The sequence below is a fragment of the Dipodomys spectabilis genome, unplaced genomic scaffold, assembly GCF_019054845.1.
Source record: "Dipodomys spectabilis isolate Male_0828 unplaced genomic scaffold, ASM1905484v1 ptg000140l, whole genome shotgun sequence".
NCBI lineage: Eukaryota > Metazoa > Chordata > Mammalia > Rodentia > Heteromyidae > Dipodomys > Dipodomys spectabilis.
In genome coordinates, this window is record NW_024870817.1 from 9,001,447 (window position 1) to 9,025,792 (window position 24,346).

The 24,346-nt window shown below is 37.8% G+C and overlaps 1 protein-coding gene and 1 non-coding gene across 5 annotated transcripts; one reads left to right on the forward strand and one right to left on the reverse strand.

The window, feature by feature from the left end:
- Positions 1 to 613: 613 nt before the first annotated feature.
- Positions 614 to 20,172, reverse strand: Rfesd (Rieske Fe-S domain containing). 4 transcript variants are annotated; one of them, XM_042690855.1, is made up of 6 exons: positions 10,839 to 10,911; positions 9,161 to 9,290; positions 8,746 to 8,854; positions 3,198 to 3,391; positions 3,030 to 3,064; positions 614 to 903 (listed from the first exon to the last, which is right to left on the reverse strand). In XM_042690855.1, the coding sequence occupies exons 3-6, from the start codon at positions 8,748 to 8,750 to the stop codon at positions 640 to 642; spliced, it is 498 nt and encodes a 165-aa protein (XP_042546789.1). In that variant the 5' UTR covers positions 8,751 to 8,854; positions 9,161 to 9,290; positions 10,839 to 10,911; the 3' UTR covers positions 614 to 639. The 4 variants fall into 4 exon arrangements, with proteins under 4 accessions (XP_042546789.1, XP_042546788.1, XP_042546791.1 ...); XM_042690854.1 differs by having other exon boundaries at positions 9,161 to 9,325; positions 10,839 to 10,883; XM_042690857.1 differs by lacking the exons at positions 8,746 to 8,854; positions 9,161 to 9,290; positions 10,839 to 10,911 and adding exons at positions 18,303 to 18,312; positions 20,165 to 20,172.
- Positions 13,190 to 13,291, forward strand: LOC122117389. Its single transcript, XR_006149140.1, has one exon. It is a non-coding gene; the product is annotated as a U6 spliceosomal RNA (small nuclear RNA).
- Positions 20,173 to 24,346: the final 4,174 nt, after the last annotated feature.

The window sequence follows — 24,346 nt, forward strand, 5'->3', positions numbered from 1 at the left end:
CATGTGTACACCATATAGATGTGTATATATGTGTATACCGTTATATGTTATAGACCATGATAGACAATTTGCTACAGGAAAGTTAGAATGAACTTGTGACTTTAAATGAGCATCATTATTCCACAATACTGTGAAATTTGGGAAATTATGTAATCACTTAATCACAATTTTTAAAAAAATAAAGAACCTCAGGGAAGGTAGGGAGGGAAGGGATAGTAGGGGGAAACCAATGGAGAGGGTAACAATGCTCAATAGGAAGTGTACTCATTACCTTACTCATGTAACTGTAACCCTTTGTATAGTATCTTTACAATAAAAAATTTAAAAAAAAGAATCTGCCTTGGCTGAAAACAAAATGATGATTTTGGTGCAATCAAGATGCAAAAATAATGATATGAGTGGTAGAAAATCCTTGGATGTATCAGTGAAAGGAGTGGAAGAATGAAGCTGTGTGTCAGCACTCTATTTTTTACTTTGTACATATTAAAACTTTCCCAGGACAAAGTCAACTATAATAAATGTGGATTTTTTTCCTCCTATTTAACTTTTTTAAACCTATCTTGGAAAAAAAATTCATCTTTGTTGGTAGGTTTCTAAAATATTCCTAGCATACACATTTTTCATAGCCATCTATTTTTATCAGGAAGAACTTTTAATTACTTTGAAGTCTCCAGTGGCATAAAAATCAGAGTCACACTTAAAGGGTTCCTTAGAAAGAGTCACATAAATATTCCCATTGTCCACTGTCACTGTGTGAATCCTTTGCTTTATCCCTTTGGAGCACCATTTGGGTTTTGATGATGGATCTTTAGGGTTTATAGACTGGTATAATCCTTCTCCTGTTGCCAAAGTAATTTTGTATTTATGCCAGGGGCAAACTATACATGGTCGTCCATCGAAATCCTAGGGAGGAAAAATAACTGATTTAACAATCTTGAAATTTTAAATATTCATGATAAATCTTAGACTTAGTATGCAATCCAATGTAGAGAAACAGGTCAGTGGTGTGGGTGACATTCACCTATAATCCCCAAATTGGAAGATTATACAAATATAATCGCAGCAGTGCTGAAGCAGAAAGATCATGAATTCAAGGCCAAGAAAGACCCAGTCTCAAAAAAGAAAAGAAAAGAAAAAGCCTCCTTTAATTTCTTCCTCCCATTTACACATGATTCATTATAAAACAGAACTTAATCTAAGGACACCATATATATCCCTTATGCAGTTCGCTAAAATCCGGTGAGTTGGAGCTCTATCAGAATATGACTTGCTCAGGCAAATATACCTTTCCACTGCTACCTTGCTGTTATCTATGTTAATGTCACTTCCTTGACAGAAATGGGGCAAGGGCTTCTAAAGGAATTCTCAATAGTTGCTGGGAGAACTGTAAGTTCCCCATATAAATTCAAGAAGAGTTAAAAGTCATGAGTACAGATATGAAATGACAAGCAATTTGAATCCGCCTTAATGAAGTACTGCTCAAATGGTTTTCTAGCTCATGTTTCAATGCAGGTCTGTTGTTTAAATTGAGTAAGCTGGGGTGGAGCACAGCATTTTGCAAGTCTAAGAAGTCCACGCCGCTTCTATGCATTCTCTGAGCAGCAGTGCGCCTACATCACTGAACTGACTTGTGCTCCCATTGTTGTCAGCACTCATATTTGCATGATTTAAACATGGGAGCCAGTAGTGGAACCGGGTATATATCAAGTGCAGAGAAAACCAAGTTTAGGCTTGTACTTCACACCAGTTAGAGATAAGGGAGAAAAAAGAAATTAGGCAGCTAGTGTTGGAATATAAGTAAGAAAAAAGAGAGCAATTTCCTTATTCTTCCTCAGTTAAGAATTTAAAGTGTAGTTTGTTTACACATTTAAAAAATACGTATTACATTATTACATACGAACAATAAAAATTCAAATTATATAGTAAAGTAAAAGCCAAGTATTATTTTCAATTAAAAAATTAGACCTTGGATTGATAACCAAGCCTTTTCAACAACAACCACAAAAATATTAGATTTAGAAGCCAGACACAGTGGCTCATGCTTTGACCACATAGTGGTCTCTGTGAAGCAAAGATCAAGGTTCAAAGACCATCTAGGTAAAAATTCCCACGACTCCATCATCTTAATAAGTCATCCCAGCTGTGAGAGAAGCAGAATGAGAAGGATTAAGGTGTAAGACGTCCCAGACATAACATCATGAGACCCTAACTAAAGCAATAAACATTATGGCCAAAGGGGCCTATCAAACACAAAGCACTGAGTTCAAACCCAACCAAAAGTAGATCTATCAGAACTACTGTTATATTACATACTTGCTTTTTTATACCAACAAACGAATACTTAAATTTTTTTTTTGTAGAACTAGATTTTAAAAGTACCCAAGTGGCACTGTGCACCACTTGGGCCATGCCCAGTCCTTTTTATATCAGCATTTTTCAATGTGTTGTGCCAGGCTGACCTCAGATGTATACCTTCTACCTAGCTGAGATCAGAGACATGTACCCCTACGCCTGATGTGAAGATAAGGTCTTGCTAACTTTTTGCTTGAGATAAAATACATTGTTAACATCTTTCCATAACAACACAGAATAAATCTACTTGTTTACTTTCATGGTTGCCTGGTATTGTACAGCATAACTGTATTATAGCATATTTAACCAGCTTCCAAATGTTAAAACATTTGGATTCCCTTCAGCTTTTTTAATTACAAAAAATAATGCTGTGGTAGACTTTTCCTTTATATAGACCAGCATTTGTGTAATTATATCTATAGAGGGTAGATATCCCACAGTGTAATACCTGGGTCAAAAGGCATGAACAATTCTCATATTTATCTGTGAAATGGTTTTCTTTAAATTGTAGAGTTGTGAATAATACAATATCAACCATGATGGTAATGCCCTAAGCTGTAACATAACCCAAATATAAATTATCTCTGAATTAAAAAAATAAATAACATAATAAGAATATAAATAGAATATAAATATGAGTTTGTTGAGAATAAATTTCATTGTTTACTTGTACATACCTCTATTTCTCCCAAATGTAAAGGTCCTCCTGAATCTGTAAAGGAATTGAATATGGCATCTATTCACTAAAAGCAAAAGCAAAACCAAACAAAAACCAATCCTCACACCCAGAATTTCCATTGTGTTGTGATAAACGCAAGCTGTACAAATGAGAAGTAAAGTCTCACGGTAGCAGCGGATATCCATTGCCTGATATTCTCCTTTGTGGTAGAAAATGACTACTTCTCTATCATGGACAACAGCTGTCATTCTTTCAGATCTTTTAATGTCATCTTCTCTGCCAACACAGACAGAAGAGTATTTCTCCTCTTCAGAATCTTGTTCAGAGCTTTCAAGGTCCATGCTAGTTGTAAAACAAAAACTAAAAAGTAAAAACAAAAACAAAGAAAAATATTTCAAGCCATCTTCACTAGTTTAGCTACTATACCTTAACTTACAGAGATACACGAATAGTCTTCTTGACTGATATTTTTCCTATAGTTATATAAAATAAAATGTAATACTAGGTTATAATTAGTCATTACTTTATATTAGCAACTCTTCTTGCCTGACAAAACTAGGAACAATTCCTTACTCTTGAAGGTGAGACAGATTACCGTCAATGTTTATGATTAAGCTTAAGGCATGGAGACTAAAATTGTACTACCCCTTTATTCTCTATTCAGTACTAAGTATCTGATTATTCTCTGCATTGCCTTCAGCCTTCTGTTCACCATGTCTTAGTTGGCTTGGATCCCTCGCTAGAGTTGTTCATTGGATTTTATCTAGAACACATAATCAAATCACCCCTTCCTACCTCTCTCCTTTTTGGTGATACCAGGGCTTGAACTCAGGGTCTCACACTTGGCAGACAGGCAGTGTACTATTTCATCCACTCTACAAGCCTATTTTGCACTCGTTATTTTGAGATAAGGTCATGCTCTCTATGCCTGGGTCTCTGTCCCTGGCACACCATTGGTCCCAGCTTTCCTTATAGCTGTGATGATAGGCATTGGACACTGTACCACTGATGGAGACAGAGTACTTTTCCCCTTCAAACAGTGCTCCTCCAGATCTCTGCTTCCCAGGTTGCTAGGATTACAGGCTTGAGCCACTGTACCTGACTCATCCAGCCAATACTTATGGGCATAACCATATAACTATTCTATCAAGAAAGAATAGGTATGAATGAACTCCTTTCCTTCGCTCACCACAAATAGAAATGGTTACTCTTTTGCCTTTTTTGGAGCACTTAAATAGATGCCTTTCTCCTCAACACATTGAATAGTATTTTCAGGTATTTCTTTTTCTTTAGCTTATTTGAAAGTGAAAGCTTATTTTCAGAATATAAAAGTCACAGTCTGTTACCTCCATGTGAGAAATAAATGTCAAGATCCACCAGTTGTTAGGCTTTCAGTCACCTTTGCAAATGGAACTCACTCCACAGTGCAGAGGCTGGGAGACGGTCAACCAATGAGTTAAATCCACTATATCATAGTAAGTGATACCTGAAGAAAACCTAGGCTTCTTAAGTAACTCTGACAGTCCTATGGTTTTGTTGTTCTGTAAAGAGCTGGGTCATCCTGACCTTTCTCTCTTTGTAAATTCATTCAGTCCCTATACGTCCATTCTCTTAGAATCAAACGCTGATCAGTAAGGATGCTTAGAATAGAACTATTTCAACGCTTTTCCATATAATTCTGAACTTTGTATCTTGTTTTACTCTTTAATGTGCTTTTGGTCAAATGTAGAAATTAAAAGGCAAGGAGGGGAATTTCTCAGTATTGATCCAGTTCTTAATTCATATCCAGTCCTTAAATCAAAATAATGATTTGATATATACTACTGTGGCATAACATTTAGCAACCATCCTTCCAAATGCAAAGTTAGGTATACTACCAGTCTTAAAAATGGCATATGTGTGTGTTTTCAACCCTTGACTTACTCTTTTTGTTATCTCTGCCGATTGTGGGACTTGAACTCAGGGTCTGAGTGATGTCCCTGAGCCTCTCTGTGCCCCAAGCTAGTGTTCTACCACTTGAGCCACAGCACCACTTCTGATTTTTGAGTGATTAAGTGAGGATAAGAGTCTCATGGGGACTTTTCCGCCTAGGCTGGCTTCTAACCATAATCCTCAGATCCTCCTGAGTAGCTAAGATTACAGATGTGAGCAACCAGCACCTAGCTCTTTTTGTTATCTTAAGACCTTGGGAAGTATTTATCTCAAACATAAGTCTTCCAAAGCAAAAGCTAACAGCCATTTTAAAAGCTGGCAAGTCTAGGTTTTATTCAGTATTTCCCTTTTCAGTTTAATTTGAACAATTTCATCATGTTATGGACTTATATTACCAGAATAGGAATCTACAGAAAGCCCCAAACTTGAGAGATATCCAACTCTGCTTTATGCAAGATAGGGAAATGTATAATGACAAGGAAGTATGCGTAAGCCCATTGTGGAGAATCAGCTGCTGTTGAAACTAAGACATTTTCTGTGAAATGCTCATACTATATGAAGTCGTTTAAATAGGGATACAGGTAGACCCATTGCAACAATGAGAAGTACAAGTCGTTATGTAGAGAACGAACTTTACAACTTTGGTGGGGGAGGCGAGGAGGATTTGGTGGGGGGGTGGAGGGAGGCTGGGAAGGGATGAGAAGGGGAAACAAAGGAGGAGGCTACATGCTTGATAAGAAATGTACTCATTATCTTGCCCATGTAATTGTAACCCCTCTGTACAGTATTTTCCAATTAAAAAAATAAAAATTTAAAAAAATGAAATATAGTTATAATTGCTTATAATGAACATATTTATCAAAAGTTATAAATGATGTGTCTACTTCAAATAAATATTCCAATTTTGAGAAGATAGTCCTTTATAATCCAAAAGTAGTCATACTGTCATAGTTCGTAGGAAATTACATGATGCACCTTTCCTTGGCCAATAGAAACCAGTATTTTAATTCCACTTAAGACTTAGGTTAACATTTTACATATAAACACACATATCCAGCTTATTACTGCAAAGTCAATTCCCTGTGAATGAAGGGAAATATGTTCATGGCAGTATCAAGAAGCTTCAGTCCTTCTGCAAGGAAATTTCCTCATGAATTTTCTAAATATTTAATCCTATATGACTGAAAACTTCTTATGTTAAGAGGGAAAGAGCAAGGCTCTTTTGAAAGGCAAGAATCTAAAACAGAAATTATTGCCTAAAAATAAAAATTGGTGTTCATCATGGCAGGAAACAATAGAAAAAAATTATAGGTCACTATTTCAAAAGGGTAGTTACTCTGAGCTGATTGGAAGACAAGTATGACATGTCATCATAAGCCTGAGCTCCAAAACTGGGGGTCAGGGGTCAGGGGTGGGAGAGAGAAAAGGGCACACAAGCATGCACACTGTTAGAGAGTGGAGGAGGTTTCAGTCAATGTATAAGGGAAAACATCACACAAATGAAGTTCAGGAAATTATAAGGATTTGTACTCTGGAGTTTGCAGGGTTATCCCTGCTCTAATTAACCTAGTTGGACTGAGACTATAACTCAGTGGTACAGCATGTATTTATCTTGTACCAGTGTCCTAGGTTCAATACCCAGGACTAAATTTAAAATAACACATGCTATTTTAAAAATTATTCACAATAAAACTATAAGAAAAGGTAAAGATTTTCTGAGTTAGCTACGGCTGTCAGAAAGCTGGAATACTCATCCCTCTAAATAGTCATTTGGTTTTGACAGGTACCCAAAGTATACAAATAGCTACATGGTTATTATTTACTTCTAAAAATGGGAGTGCATCCTTTATCAGATTTTATAACCAAATATACAACAATCTGTAAAAATGCTTATATATGAAGAGACATGTGACTAGAATTAAAGGAAAATGGTTGGAGTTGGGTTATGGGTTATTGGAGTTGGGTTATAGGTTGCAACACATAACCCACAAAGGATTAAATCTATAATATATAAAGAACTTTAAAGAACAGTAAGAAGGTATCGTAAAACTGTACAAAAATGCCCACAAAACCAGAGCAAACATTTTGCAGACAAAATGTAATAGCCAGTACAGATGTTCATAAATACAAAGCAAAACCACAAATAACATACTACTTTCCATCTACCAGATTAGCAAAAAGTTATAACAAGAAGGTAGAGCAACTGCTAGTAATGACATATATCAATGCTACTACTACAGTTGGTATTACCAAACATGGTTCATGACCCAATAATCCCTCTTCTGGAATATACAGAGTTACACAAGGAAACATGTACAAGAATGATTATAACAATGAAGTCATAAAACACCTCAAAATCCAACAGTAGTAGGATACACAATTTGATGTTTATCCACTGGAATGCTATACACACACACACACACACACACACACACACACACACACACACACACGTGAATATATAAGAATTTTTGAAAGATAAGTTAGATTTTTTTTGAAATATAACAAGCCCACCATGTTGGTTTATGTTTGTAATCCCAGCTGAGGACCTCTCATCCCAGTTGTGTGTGGAACATAAATAGGACTGCAGGCCAGGCTAGTTTGGGCAAAAACTGGAGATGCTATTCTAAAAATAACTAAAGCAAGGAGATATGGGGGTTTGGCTCAATGGGAGAGTGCCTAAGTACAAGGCTCTGAGTTCAAGCCCCAATACCACTACCACCAAAAAAAAAAAAAAAAAAAAAGACTACAAATGAAAACATCTAAAGATGATTCAGAGTATGCTAATGTTTTTTATCTAGTGCAAAAATAGGCAAAACAAAACAATGTATTTTTCATAAATACATATTTACAGGGCATATTTATAAAGAATAAATTTCTTAGATATCTCAAAATAGTTCTTATATTTAAAATGACTCATCACTATGTAAGATGTATCCTATATTTTTCCTCCTGAACTTTAAAAGGTGGTTGAGGGTTACAATTTAATATGCCCAGTACTCCTTATCATATCCTGCTTTATGTTAAGGTGACCAAATTCCAAGACAAAAAGAGGATGAAGTTGCATTTTGCATCCTCAGAGAATGAACCTGCATATGAATCATGAAAGAATTATTTGAGAGTTTGTACTGCTTGTATCAAAACTTAGCAGTAGAGAGGAAACTAGATAGTTGTTGTTCTTTCCACAAATCTATTCACAAAATGTATTCACAAAATGTAGGAGATATAGCTTAACTCCAAAAGTTAATTAAGGTCTCCTAACAAACCAACTAAATGAAAACTAAACACAGTCCTTTCTCAAATTTCATTCTCTTTGAGCAGTCTTCACAAAGTTGGCTTCCAAGAAAAACTGCAGTGAACTTTGAAAGGACTGATAAGAAATGAACAGAAAAGCCTGGGGCTAAATGATAAAGCTTTCAGAGAATTATGATGACTGCCTTGTATTGTGCTTAGAAACACAATATCTCATCCTTCATTCCTGTATGCATCATAAATGCTACTATTCATGATATCTGAAGACTATTTATAATTAACCTGTATTATTCTTAATACTGTAAATACTGTGAATGTCACGGTCCTTTCAGACAACAATGAGTTCATGTGCTCACCTTAATTACTGTTACTTTGATGAGTTACTCATATACTCTTACACAGTTCCTCTGTTTTAAATTATGTTTGAATCTTTACAAATTTTTTCTTTATATTGACATATAATATTGTATGTATTTACATGTTTTGAAATATACTATACAATAAATTTAGCTAATTAACAAATACATTACCTCATGCATTTATCATTTTGTAGTGAGAATACTTTGTATCCACTCTTAGCATAAAGAATACAATATATTATTAACTCCAGTCTTCCATGTTGAACCAAAATAGCAGAATCTTAATAAGAGAAAGTAGAAATTAGGCCACTTACCAAGTTTAGAAGCTAATAAAAAACTTTCTTTTGAAAATTTAGCTATTCTAATCCACAACTGTTCTCAAAAAAAAAAAAATCCTATAATTAGATTTCTAAAGGTGCTAACGGTATATAAAATTATTAATGAGCTAAATGAGTCCTTTGTCACTATTAGATAGATGCCTGGACAACACAGATACTATTTTAGCGTTGGAAGGAAAAAAATACGGAACTCAATTTTCCATAAGACGTTGGAATTAACAGAGACATGAGAGATTAAGAGTACTTACTTGTTACTATTCTTCTTGAGCAATGATTAAGGTGCTTGCTTGGTTCACAAACTATCGAATGCTTATCTCCAGAGTGACACTCTTGCTTTTAGGTTCAGCCAACAGAAATGCTTCAGTAGTTTTTGTAACTCTTTGGATGACAGCATAAGCAAAAGATAAAACTAGCTGTGACAGGAAGGAATAAACCAAAGAAAACAGGAAAGAAAGAAAAAGTACTGGAAACAGTACAATAAAAAAACCTCTTGCTTCCATTTCTTGCATTTCATGTGATAAGCATCAATTTTATATGGTCATATATGCACATAGCTATTGAGCCCTTGCTATCCTCTCCTAAGGATATCCTCCTTTGTTCTCACTGTGTGAATGTATAGACTGCTGTTTAATTAATCGTGTCCAAGTGTAACTGTTTGTCTTTTACTATTCATTGGGTTTACTTTATAGGCACATTCTAATGATTACAAATAAGGGATGCGCAGAAACAGTAAGACAAAGGGCGAACCAATTCAAAAATGAACCCCCTAGACACTACATTGGAAATGAATTATACAACTTGGAGGTGGGGGGAGGGTTAGGAGTGGAAAAACTGGGAGACAATGAGGGAAGGGGTGACACTTCAAAAGGAAATTAACTCATTACCTGACTTATGTAACTGTTAGTCCTCTGTACATCACCTTTACAATAAAATTTTTAAAAATTAAAAAAAATACAATCCATTAAAAAAAAAAACAACTAGCTGTATATCAGTGACTACTTCTTGGGCATTTTGCATGTATTAGTTTATTCTCATTAAAATTTGAAAATTATAGAGCTAATAATACATGGGTAGCTATAACTTTCATTTAGGTAACACCTATGGAATTATCTTAAAACACCCAGGTGATCTGCAAGTAAACCATCTTGAAGTACAAACCTTTTAGCAAAGCGAAAATTTAGTATCTTTATACTGATTACATCCAGGTATAAGAAAAGATAGCTTTGAATTTAAATTTAGGCATGCTAATACGCCAAGAGTTGTATACCCAAATATTTGAAATTGAACACTCGCCTGGTTAGTCATGTAGTCTTTCTGGAAAAGACCACCAGGCTCTGATTTGGAAGTGTGGGATCACAAGTGAGTTCCACCTGGGTTGGAGGCAAACTGCGTTATTGTGCTTAGTTGCTTAAGAAGGGCCAGTTGCAGGTGGGGCGAGGGTGGAGGAGGGCCCTCCGCACACCTCAGGAGGTTAGGGCCGGGCCCGAGCTCAGGCTGTCAGTCGCCCCTAGGTCTTGCGAGCAGATAGTGTCTGCACTTGTTCGGCCAGGCGTGGCGACCCGGGCGCAGTGCCCACTGGGATTGCCGGGGCTGCACAATCTCGGGGCAGTTGTTCTATTTTACTGGGTCTGAATGTCAGGACAGCAGGTAGAAAAAAGCCCCGCCCGGCTCCCCTGGGGCTGCAGCCCCATTCTCGAGTTAAACCGATCAGCGAGGCTCTCTCTTCCTCGGACGGGATAATCTCCCGAAGTTCACCGGGCCGGACAGCAGTGATCACCTAGGCCTCGGGAGGCTCAGGCCTTCAGCTGGGGCGGAAGCCGCTCCTGTAAGCCCCGCTCCGAGGCTAGGGCCACGCCCCCTGGTTCATAGCCCCGCCCCGAACCCCGCCCCACATCTCTCAGTCCAACTGCGCCGACAGGAACTTACAGAGCTGAAGCCCTCGGGGTGAGTGCGCGTGGCCTGGGACTGCTTCCGCGATTTGCGACTGCCCCAGCTGAAGAGCTGCAGCAGCGGCCGCAGCACCTCCTCTGGGCGGGGCAACCCAGTCACGTGACCTAGAGTCCTCGCTTTCCCCTCCCCCCCCCCCCCCACCTCCTGGGAGCGCCCAGGTGGTGTATGTGGCTGGCTGGAGACCCCACCTGACGGTGACTTCCAGCCACTGCACTCTGCCAGCATCTCCATAGCATATCTCAAACGTCTGTATGGCAAATGTGAGTGGTGGCTTTTCTTCTTGCTAGGTGATTATTGATCTCCCGATGTATACATTTTAAATGTGCTCGGTCATCTCACGTTTTATCTCATGCGCAGGCGTTCACCACGCATGCAATCCGCGTTGATGACAGTGAAAGAGTAAGAATAGCTGGAGGGTTCATCAACTCAAGGGAATGGCTGAATTAAGATACAGGGTGGAGATAGGAATAACTTTGTAGCCATATATTGTCTGCTCAAAAGGACCAATTCAATGATGAATATCTTAAAAAAATCACAACACTTATTACCATGTGCAGACACTGTTCTTAGTGTAAATACTTTATTTCTAGACATAAAAACATTCACATATGTATGCAAATATTTTCATAAAACTAAAGAAACTTAACAGTGGTGATTTGGGGACAGATGGAGTGTTTTTACTTTCATATTTCTAAGTTTTCCCCACATTACTATATGGAATTATTTAAGGAAAAAAAAACCCACCAACACAAAAAGTCCTCACATATGTGTTTAGAGATGTGTCTGGGATTCTTTAAGCTTTTCTTGAAGCTAGTATGGTGATGTACACCTGTAGTCCCAGCTACTTTGGAGGCTGAGGTAGAACCCTTTTTAAAACAAAGAAAAGAAACAAGAGCAAGAGGAAGAGGAAGAGAGGAAGAAAGGAAAGGAAAGGAAAAAAGTACATCTCAGCATTCTAATGTAGTGGTTCTTAATCTTAGATAAGCCTTAGAGTCACTTGGAAGTTTTTAAAAGTTATGTCTGGGGTTGGGAATGTGGCTTAGTGGTAGAGTGCTTGCTTAACATGCATGAAGCCCTGGGTTCAGTTCTTCAGTACCACATAAAACAGAAAAAGCCAGAAGTACGCTGTGGCTCAAGTGGTAGAGTGCTAGCCTTGAGCAAAAGGAGCTCAGGGACAGTGCACAGGCCCTGAGTTCAAGCCCCTGGCCTGGCAAAAACAACAACAACAAAAAAGTTATGTCTGTTCTTCAAACCAGTGGGAGCCTGGGTTCATTATGTTTTAATCACCAAGAGAGTTCACTGTGAATGTAGGTGGGACACATCAACCTGTGTTTAATATGGTGACATAGTGTTTTCAAACCCTAGCTTTCCAAATGGACCTAGCATTGACTGGGTATATGGCTTAGTGGTAGAGCACTTGCTTCGCATGCATGAAACCCTGGGTTCTAGTCCTCAGTACCACATAAACAGGAAATGGCTCAAGTGGTAGAGTGTTAGCCTTGAGCAAAAGAAGCTCTGGGACAGAGCCCAGAGTTCAAGCCCCAGTTCTGGCAAAAAAAAAAAAAAAAAATAATAGTTTCCCAATGGACCTGGGGTACTGGAAACTCAAGGGTCTTGTCTATTTATCCTGGTGTGCTTTCCTCAACCTCCTGAGGATTTGGTATTACAGATAAGGTATTGTCACTTCTGGTTTATAAATATTATTTTATTTATTTATTTGTCAGTTGTGGGGCTAGAACTGGGATCTGGGTGCTGTCCCCAAGCTTTTGTGTTCAGGGGTAGTGGTCTACCACTTTGAGCCACAGCACCACTTCTGGTTTTCTGGTGTTTCATTGGAGATAAGAGGCTCACAGACTTTACTGCTTTGTCTGGCTTTGAACTACAACCCTCAGATCTCAGCCTCCTGAGTAGCTAGTATTACAGGTGTGAGCCACCAGCACCTGACCACATAAATACTATTTTAATAATGAGGCTTAAAGTGCAAAATGCTGAGAAGCTCAAGATAATGGATTTTAGTTTCTTCTGGTTCTATAGTGTTTAGTATAAGTTTAGGCAGATCAATGATATTTTATTACATAATTTCCATTGACTATTTGCTTTATTGGCCAGAAAACAAGTGAAACATCTAGTTGATCCATCATTTGACTGAAATGATAATAAAATACTTTTATTTATTATAATTTCCTTTTTTCTGCTGGATATCCCAAAATATTTTGTTGGCATATGGAGCATGTTAGCAGGACCTAGCGAGAGGACTACCAAAGGACTAAACAGCATTGCTATTTCTAAAGAAAGTTCTCTTTTACTTTGGCATAAAGGCTATATTTGTGCTGGCTTTGGTAGCACATATACTAAAATTGGACAATGCAGGATTAGCATGGCCCTTGTGTGAAGATGACATGCAAATTTATGAATTTTTCTGTATTTTAAAAGTGATGGAGGGTGAACAATACTGAGATATATGCCTATGTATGAAAGTAGTATAAAGAGAGCTGTTTATAACCGTTGAAAAATAGAGGCTAGGGATAGGGAAAAGAGAAATGGAGGGGATCAATCTGATCAAAGTATAATATATGTGAAATACCGTGGTGAAACCTTTTTGTATAATTAATATACATTAATAAAAAAGAATATCAATATAATTTTTTCAGCCAGGCCCAAAGAAACATAGGACCCATGGTTTCCCTTATTTGCAAGAACTAGTATATGTCTGAGACAAGCAGAAACGGCCAGATAAGTTGATGTTAGGCGAAAATGAACCCCAAGATAAGGACTCAAATGTTTTTTCTTTCTTGCTATTGTTTCTAACATATTTATAAGATATTTCTTTGTTGCTTTGTATGACCCTCCCCCACGGCATAACCCCTGTTTTCATTGTATTTGATGTTGGTATAATTTGTGGAGGGGAAGGGAAAAAACAAATTGTTTAAATAGGGATACAGGTGGACCCATTGCAACAATGAGATGCACAAGACATTTTGTCGAAAAATGAACTTTACAACTTTGGCACAGGGAGGGGGGGAAGACGAGGGGAGACGGGAGAGGGGTGTGGGAGATGGGAAGGGATGGGAAGGGGAAACAAAGGAGGAGGCTACAATGCTTCATAAGAAATGTACTCACTATCTTGCCCATGTAATTGTAACCCCTCTGTACGGTATTTTCACAATAAAAAATAATTTAAAAAAGAAGAAGAATATCAAGACAGAAGGTATATTTTAGATCCATAGGCCTCAAATTTTACTTTGAATAAATGCAATACCACGCTTCAGTAGCATACCCCACACCCCTGCACACAGAGAACTGCCTGAAACTATACCTGTACAGTCCCGCACATCGGATAGTAGCAAGAGCTCATGAAGTCCACTTCAAAGTCCTTACAGTTTAGGAATCCTACTGCTATTTCCTCCTTCCCTTCCTCTCTCCCTCCCTCCTTCCTTCCCTCTTTCCTTTCTCCCTTCTTTCCTACCTATTTCTGTAATAGAACAGTTCTAACCAGTGCAGGCATTGTCACCACTAAATACTACCTGTGGCTATCTTGGGTCATTTTTACTTCTCTACTTTGACCCAATTTGTTCTTTCATTCTCTCCGGGGTTTCTAACATTGGCCTACTAGTGACCCCTAGTGGTACCTGTGACATAAAGAGGCCTGCTTTTTCTCTGATTTTTGAGTGTCTGGTTTTGATTTCATGTATAAAGACAGTTTCAGCTATGTCTTCCCACATAAGGGACCTCTGCTCCGACCATAAGGCTCTTTCTAGATAGGTATTACAGGCATCATGTCCTTCTTCTTAAAGAAATTAACACATTACCCTCACTAGTTTTGTGAGCTACTGGTTTCACTACAGGGAAGTTTGAAGGGAGTTTACCAATCTGGATTTCTTACTTCTCCTAATAGGAAAAAATCGGTAGCATTGCTCTTCTTAGGCTACTGTGACTCAGATAATTATAAAAGTGGCTTTAAATGCCACAGATGCTATGGCTCTTAAACCTTTGTCTCCTCAGCCTATATACAGCATGTGGATGCCTGATTGACTTTTCTACCTGGATATTGTGGCAGAAACATTGGGGCTCACTAACATCCCATCCACTTCTATTTCTACTTACAGTTGATTGGGTCTTGAATGGAAATGCAATGTGCAGACCTCTGCAGATGCCTCTTTAACCGTCATAAGAATTAATAGCATGGTGGCATCTCTATCAGCCTGGGTCTGCAATATTTGCTCTCTGACTTCCACCAAGCTCTAACAGATAGAACTTAATAGTAGAAATGTAAACCACTCTGGACAGAAGTCTGGAGGGTCCTCAAAAAACTAAACAGATATTTTCCCTACTCAACCCACTCCTGGGCATCTACCCTGAACATCATGAGTCAGGATATGATAAAGACACCTGCACATCCATATTCATTGTTGCACTATTCACAATAGCCAAGATCTGGAAACAGCCCAGATGCCCCACAATAGATGAATGGATCCAAGAAATTGGAAAGAATAAAATTATGGCATTTTCAGGGAAATGAGTGGAACTAGAACAAATCATGTTAAGTTAGATAAGCCAAGCTTAGAAAGACAAACGATACATGTTCTCTCTGATATGCAAAAATTATGTCTAGAATACACTGGAATATGATCAATTATACAGGATTCTAGATACACACCATGAGATTAAAAGAGGATACTCAGGAGAGAAACACAAAAAAGCAATGCCTATGTGCATCTTTTTATTTATATGTGAAATAATACATATAAATTATATTTTATTTATATAAAATAATACATATCAAAATGAAAATATGGAAACAGATCTCAATATTGTTTTAGTTTTTGATGATTCTGTCTTTTTTAATGTATAGTGTATTCATGAGTATATCTTCAGGAGGGTAGTGGGGAGGATACAGAACTTAAGGGAAAAGGGGTAAAATAGTGCAGCAGTAGAGCTCACTGGACATTGATGAAAGTGAACTATACAACCCATGGGTGGAGACAGGAGGGAGGGTCTGGGAGAGAGTGAGGGAACAGAAGACATTTCAGGAAAGGATATATACTCATTACCTGACTCCTGTAATTGTAATCCCTCTGTACATCACAATAAAGTAAATTTTTTAAAAAGAACTTAAATAAAAAATAACTTTTTGTTGTTTTATTTTTGGAGGATGAGAGAGAGGGTGGTGGGGTTTGAGCTCATGGCTTTGTGCTTGCTAAGCAGGTGTTTCATTACTTGGGCCATGCCTCCACAAAGGCATTGAAATTTTGAGGTGGTTTAGTATCACAATTTAGCATAGTTTCAATGGATTTCTTATCATTGTATTGAGTATAATATTCAAAATGTACATTTTTCACTTTAGGACATGTTTACTAGACAAGGTGCTAGGTTCCAAGGGTCAACCTCTCAAGCAGGTCCTGGGGCTTGAACTCAGAGGCCTGATGCCATCACTAAGCTTCTTTTGCTCAAGGCTAGTGCTCTACCTCTTGAGCCATGCTTCATTTTCAGCTTTTTGATAATTTAGTGGAGATAAAGAGTCTCACATACTTTCCTTTCTGGGCAGCCTTTGAACTGTGCTCCTCAGATCTCAGCCTCTTGAGTAGCTAGGATTACAGGCATGAGCCACCAGCTCCTAGTGCAAGCAGACCTTTCAGGATAATAGTTTCAGTCAGTTTGGTGAGCTTTTCTTCATAGGGGAGCTGAGATTCTCTACTCAAAGTCTAAAGAAGGTCAACATTATCACCTACGGAGATGGAGAAAGAAGTGCCAATTTATGAATTCCAGTAAAACTTTGAGTGCCATGTCTCTAGGGCTCAACAAAGACATTGCATGCAGGTCTCCAGAAGAAGAGTGCACTCTGCGACACTCAGAGACCTCAAAGCATTTGGGATATCACTGGCTATCTTTACTACAATTGTAATTTTTTTTTTTTGCCGGTCCTGGGGCTTGAACTCTAGGCCTGGGCCCTGTCCTTGAGCTCCTTTTGCTCAAGGCTAGCACTCTACCACTTGAGCCACAGTGCTACTTCTGGCTTTTTTCTGAGTAGTTTATTGAAAAGTCTCATGGACTTTTCTGCCCCAGGTTGGCATGGATCTCTGATTCTATTCTCAGCCTCCTGAGTAGCTTGGATTATATGTGTGAGCCACCTGCACTCAGCTAGTAATCTTAACATGGCAACTGCTACAATGTGTCCCTTGAGTCTTTCTAGTGAATCCCCAAATGTGTGGTGGTTAGGAACCCCCTGACATCTACTCCAAATCAAATACAGCACTAAGTCTTGTGATTTCTACTTCTTAAAATGTACTTCAAATCACTGTGCTTTTTTTTCTGTTGTCACTATTTTATCGATAGCATTCTCTTTTATTTGTGATAAACATTTTCTCCTTGCTGGAATTTGCAAAGAACTGAGAGATGAAAAAAAAAAGAGATACAAATGTAAGCTTACTTAATCCTAAACATTTCAAGTCTGCCAAACAACAAGTCCAATGGACTTGCTCACAGTCTCCCGAACTAAATTATGTGTGCAAGTCTCTGCTTTCCCCTCTAGAGCAGTCCTCTTATGAGAACTATCCTGTGCTCTCTGCAGGCACACAAATCTTTAGAACAAAGAGAAAGCCAAACTAAGCATATGAGAAGAAGTAAATAAAGGCTGGAGATTTTCAGAGGTGAAACAGTTCTTGTTCTCTCCTGATTTTTATCTGCCAGGTGGAATGCTGTGTTCTGAGCAGAAAGTAAAATAACACACTGTTGTTAATTGGTGGAGACAGTTCTGTGCTCAGAGAACACATGTAGTCTATATAGAGCTTAAAGCAAGCCTTTGATATTTGTATCTAGCCAGGTTTAGCAAATAACCATAGAGCTACATGGGCCCAGCAAAGGCACAGCTTTTGCATTGGTCTCAGGCTGCAGGTTGCTACTTCTTACCTTTGAACAGTGCCATATTGGGTCTCAGTAGAAAAGAGAGACTACAAAGCCCTTGGAGACAGGCATAGCTAAAAGCAAGGACTAAATTGTAGAAAAAGAAAAGACTTTTGGTACTTGGAATTGCTATGTAGAAGTGGGTAGAATAAGGTTGGCTGCAATTAAAGGCGATGATATAATGAAATGGCAAACACTCCCTATTCCCTAGGGGAAGCCCAGCTGAGTTCACAAACATCAAATTCACTGGCTTTTTTCACTTGCTTTTTATTTTTTTTAATTCTTTATTTTATTTTATTTTTTAATTTTCATTGGTTGGTTAGCAGTTTGAAATGGGGTTCACTTAAGCTAGTCTTGAATGACTCATACTTCCAAGTAGCTGGGACAACAGACTTGTGACACTTTTTCCTGGCTTAATTAATCTCTTAAGTTGGTCTCTTTCTCTGTGAAAACCCTTCTTGTCAAAACTGAGTTCCTTCCTTCCTTTTTACTTTCTCCTTGCTTTTTATTTTCTGAATTTTCCCTCAAAACATCCTGTACAGACAAAATTCTTCTTAGCTGTGTAAAAGCAGCAGGAGATAGACTGCCATTAGATCAATGTGTAAGCCAGTATTGAACTTGCTCTGTTTTTTACCAACTGAATCTACTTTAATGTTTGCACCTTCTTGTTTGCACCTCAAAGCTCCAAGCTTTGGTAATACCTGCAATAACTGATTTCTCTGGTCTTCCCCTCCCTACATGACCAAATTTATAATCATTAGTCATTTTTGCAGTAGTGTTTAAGAGGATGATTCTAATAATGTAACCAGGAAGATGGGTTATGAAGTTAGTATGTAACTTCTGGTGCCCCCCCCCCCCCGTGTGTGTGTGTGTGTGTGTGTGTGTGTGTGTGTGTGTGTGTGTGTGTGTTTGTGCGCGTGCGCGCGCACGCGCGCACATGTTTCTGTATGTGGGTTGAAGGTGGGAACAATTCCAGAAGAACAGCATGTTGTGAAATTGGCAGAGGTGCCTAAAAATTGTCCACATAACCATTTTGCATATTTACATATGAAAAGGTATTTCTGTCAGGGCTGGGGAGTGCTTGCCTCACATGCATGAGGGTTCAATTCCTCAGCACCACATAAGCAGAAAAAAAAAGCCAGAAGCTGTGCTGTGGCTCAAGTGGTAGGGCACTAGCCTTGAGCTGAAGAGCTGAGGGACAGTGCCCAAACCGAGTTCAGCCCCCACGATTGATGAAAGAAAGAAGGAAGGAAAGAAAGAAAGAAAAAAAGGAAGGAAGGAAGGAAGGAAGGAAGGAAGGAAGGAAGGAAGGAAGGAAGGAAGGAAGGAAGGAAAGGTATTTCTGTAAAGACAACCAGGTTGAGAAGACAGGAATTAGAAGATTCCCTGGTGAGACATTTAGAAAAAAAACAGACTCTGGGATATCTATAAGACAACTGGCTTAGTCTCTTAAAAAATACAAAATCATTTTTAAGAGAGCAAAAGAATATCTTAGAACAAAAGAGTTTCAAGAGACATAATAACTAAATGCAATGAGTGAATTATAATAGATTTGAGTTTACAAGAGAAATGTCTATTCCAAAGAGAACAGTTGAATGTGGATGGGCTGAGTATGTTAGGATATTAGGGAAAATTTATTGTAAGTTTTATGTGATAACACTTTGTAGTTATATAAGAATTCTTAGGAGATGCATGTTCTAAGATTCGGAGATGAAATGTACTCAGATGAGATTATTGTGTCTGCAACTGATTTTCAGTTTGCAACCACTACCAATATATATATAAAAGCAAATATGACAAAATGTTAACAGCTATTGAATTCCAGTGACGAATATGTGGGTGTTCTTTTGTATTATTCTTTCAGTGTTTCTGTATCTATTATAATAAAAAGATTAAAAAGGAGAAATGTCTTTTTAACTTACTTCACTATTAAACACCACCACCACCACCCCCTCCCCACGCCGACCCACTACTATAATAATAATCATACCACTGCATCTGCTGCCTCACGGAGCATAGTCTGGAACATTCTTGTTTAGGGAAAACATTCTTAGCAACCACATTTTAAAAGAATACAATAATGATACATATGCAGCAGTACTCAGTAAAATATAAAATATAAAAATATTTTAAGATTTCAAAACTCACTTTAAGGGTGGAGTTGGGAGAGATGGGAGAGAAAGATGAACGGGGTGACATTAATCTGGATGCATTGTACTCATAAACTGACACATTGAAGTAAAATGCCTTTGTACAGGTACATACTAGTAATAATAATAATAATATCCTCATATTAAAACTCCATCTTGATAGCAGAGAAAGAGCCAGTTTATTACTCAGAGATCAGGACCATAATGTTCATAGGTTGCATAATGATTCCTGAAAGTCTTATTGTACATTACTCAAATGTTTTTTCTTCCTATAAATTCAGGATGATGATCCAGGCCACGTTTTCACTCAGCTGTGCATTTCTTTGTTTATAAACTAGGTGAAATTAATGATAAACCACTTCTATTACTTTCAGAAAGAAATGTCAACAACAATGTATACTTCATGTAAGGTACAAGAGATTAAGGTTAATAAATTTGTTTATAACCTGAATCCAAAATATACACGAATGCATATTTCCTTAATTGGAGATTTGGAGGTATGTAGTTGACCTTGGTCTCAATTGTTTTATCTTCTGGCAAACTTCCTGTCTCTAAATCTTCTTCCATGAGGCCCAGAAGTCCATATAAGCCTCCTAGATTATTAGAAAACAAAAACAAAAGACAAAAATATGCACATAACCCAGCTCTAACCAAACACCCAATTTGGTATCTTTTGTCCTAAGAGTTTTGCTAACATTATTATTTCTGTTGACTTCATTAACCTGACAGAATCTGTTGTTGAAAGGCCCTTTGTTATTATGGGGACTGAGACTGAGAAATGAAAGAAAGGAAGTTGATGCATGACAGGAGACAAATTCCTGATGACATATTTTGTGCAGTGAGATCCAGTTCTATCTGAAACTATTTTATATTCTTGGACTTTATTTACTTATTTTTTCACTCATTCATTCATTCATTCATTCATTCATTTTGTGCTAATAGTGAGGCTCAAATTCAGGACTTTGAACTCTCAGTTGGCTTTTTGTGTTCATGGCTAGACTTCTACCACTTGAGCCATGCCTCAACTTCCACCTTTTTTGCTGGCTGTTAGGAGATAAGAATCTGGAAGGCTGAGACAGGAGAATGAAGATTTCAAAGCTAGTGGGAACCCTGTCTCACAAAAACAGTAATATAGGAGCTGGGAAGGTGGCTCAGTGGTAGAGTGCTTGTCTTCCATGCATGAGGCTCTGGGTTCGATTCCTCAACACCACATAAGCAGAAAAAGCTGGAAGTGGCTCTGTGGCTGAAGTGGAGTGCACTAGCCTTGAGCTGAAGAGCTGAAGGACAGTACCGAGGCCCAGAGTTCAGGCACCATGACTGAGACCCTCCCCCCCCCCCCACAAACCAGTAACATAACACAATCTGATTTTATAATATATCAATTCCAATGTTCTTTGTTATTTAGAACAAAAAGCACTGGTTCTTAAATAGTTAAAACAGTAGTGATGGCAATAATAGAACTTAAATAATAAGCTTTTTAAAATGGCAACTTCCTCATTGTACTTAACAACTCATAAAATTAAGATTACTTATTAATTAATATGACCCTTTTGGAAAACCAATAATTTCTGTTATTATTATTATTATAATCTTCATGGAACTTTTCAGTCATTTATAGCTCAGTTATTTTTCTTTTTATACTTCATATTATAAATGTAATCTATAATCTGTTTCTTCAGCACCATAAGTATGACACTAAAAATGGTTTTTATCACAGCATTAAGTTAACTGCTCCTGAATTACTTACCATCTAGGGAATAATAGTTCTCCTTTAAATTCCTGCAAAAGGAATCTTGATGATCCAGGAGGAATCAAGCCTCTTGAATACAATATCTGTTTTCTAATACCTGTTAGAATTATACCAAGAAATTCCATAGATATTTTACTAAAATATTAAGGAAACATCATGATGGGCCAGACATTGAAGTGATTCAGACTCCCCAACCCTTCTAAACTTGAGATACCATCATACCTATCTCAATTTTCTCTTTCCTAAAGATGGAGTTCCCTTTTCTAAATAAGCCCTGGAATATTGTTCCTTACCAGTTCCCTCCAGCCCACCCACTTGCATCCACTGGGGTGAGAACATGCTCCCTCCCTCATTTACAGAGAAGAAGGAAAGGAGGAAGGGAAAGAGGGAGGAAGAATGAGGAGGAATGTATTAATGGGGATGTGCTGCTCTCCTGGCACTCCTAACAGATGAAGAGCTTCTTTCCTTTATGCCCACCCAATCCTTCTGTGTACTTTCACTGACTTTAGCTGATTGAATGATCATCCTATGCAAGACTTGGTGGTGAAAGGGATAGAATTATGTTGTTGGGATTAGGCTAATGAAGAGGGGGGGAGGAAGAAAGGAAGGAAGGAAAAGAAAGAAAGAAAGAAAAAAGGGAGAACAGAAAAAAGGGAGAAAGAACAGAAAGAAGGAAAGAGGGAAAGGAAAGAAGGAAAGAAAGAAAAGAGAGATAGTCTTAAGGTAATATTTACTTTTGTTGTGTGATGAGAATACCATACTGTTTCTACCAAGTATCTAAATCTGAAAGGCAAATTCTCCTTCATTGCAACACAATTAAATCTCTTGTCTGTATAGAGGAATGCAGATTCCTGGGGTCAACACAAGATGGCCATTTCAAGGAATGTTTCAACTTTATTAACCTACAGGGTTTCCATGGATGGTAACAGCATCACTTAGATCCTCCTTAAGATTTCAAATTTAATTAAAATTAGAGGAACTTCTTTACTTATAGGAAAGAAATATTTCAATATAAATTGTATATAACTAAATAGTTTATGAAACCTAGGGAACAGTCAGCTTAATAGGATTTTAAAATAATTTCCTTAGTTGGTATTAAACATTTCCAACACAGCTGGAGAGAAGTTTTAAAAGTTGTAGCTAGTAAACAGCTACAATTAATAAAAAGCAATCACCTTAATACTTATGCATATACTTAAAGGTAAAGAGACTGGCTTTTTCCCCCTCTACTTCATATAATTCATCTCCTCATTCCCTTGTTCTAGCTAAACATGATGGCCTCATTTTCCTTGCAATGATGCACACAGACATATGATATTGTTCTGCTGATAAGCCAGGTAGTACTGTCTGCTGGGGGCTTCTGAGGAATATTTCTTCATACTTATAAGGAGATGAAAAAGAAAAAGTCTTTTTTATGGTCATGGTTATGTTTGAATGTAATTCCTGGAACTGCAGCAGTCATTTTGTCACCTTCAGGGTCAAGTCCATGGTTCAGGATGGTAAAATAGAAAGATGAAAAACAGTTACAGTATTCCATAGAATACATCAGTGTTCTCCATAGAAACATAACCAATAATATATATATATATATATAACATAGATTGCATATATTGCACACATATATGTGTGTATATTACACACATATAAATATATGTTATATATTACACATTATGTATATATAATATATTATGGGTATTGGCTCATCGGCTTATGGAGGGTGAGACATCCCACAATACATTGTGTGAAAGCTGGGTAACCAAGAAAGCTTTGGTGTCATTCAGTGCAAGTGCAAAGGCCTGAGAATCAGGCATGGTTATGCAAGTGCTACTAAGTAAGTCCTATGATCTACACACTCAGAAATAGGAACTCTACTACTGTTCAAGGGCAGGGGCAAGATGGATATCTCAATTCAAGATGGGATAATAATTCCCTGTTCTATTTGGCCTTGCCCTCACAAATTTGATGATATCTAACATCATTGGTTAGGGGCCCAAAGGTTAACCTGTTCTGGAAATATCCTGAAAGGCACACTCACAAATAAACATTTTACACCTATCTAGGCATCAGTTTAGCAGTTGAGGTCAACAGGTAAATTAATCATTGCAGTCTTGTATTGTGAAATTGAGCTACTTAATTAACCAACTAAACAACTAACTAAACCTGGATCATCCTTACCAGTAGACTTCTGATATATGGGATTTAAAAAAAAAAAAAACTTAGGCCAGTAGAATCCACTTTCTGCCAGGGTTCTCTCAACTGAAGACAGAAGAAAAAATCTACTTCAGCTGACTGGAATGTATTATTTCACTTGAGAGCATTCTAAATGGTACAACATTACAAGTTATACTTTGAAGTTTCTCTGAGCTTCCGTCTTGATCTCTGCCTCTAGGCAGTTCTGCCTTTCCAATTTCTTGGTCCTTGCCATTCACACCACCTTTTCACAACTCAGATTTGATCATACTACAACTCTGATTAAGTTTTTTCAAAGGTTATTATTATTATTTGCTTTCTTAGTCTGGGTCATAGACCTTTGCTCACTAGATACAGGATGGATGGTGTTGGGATCATGTTCCATCATGTGAGGACACACTGATACTCTAATGCTAGGCATTTCAGCTACTGTTATTCATTGCTTGGGCATTCTATGTTCTGTCTCCTCCGCGCTTTACAAAGGCTGTTCTCAT

Excerpts from the sequence above, each read along its gene's own strand:
- Rfesd (XM_042690855.1), bottom strand. Across the intron at positions 3,065-3,197 it reads AATGGATATCCGCTGCTACC|ATTCAGGAGGACCTTTACAT; the intron begins GTGAGACTTTAC and ends ATTCCTTTACAG. Across the intron at positions 904-3,029 it reads TACATTTGGGAGAAATAGAG|GATTTCGATGGACGACCATG; the intron begins GTATGTACAAGT and ends TTTCCTCCCTAG.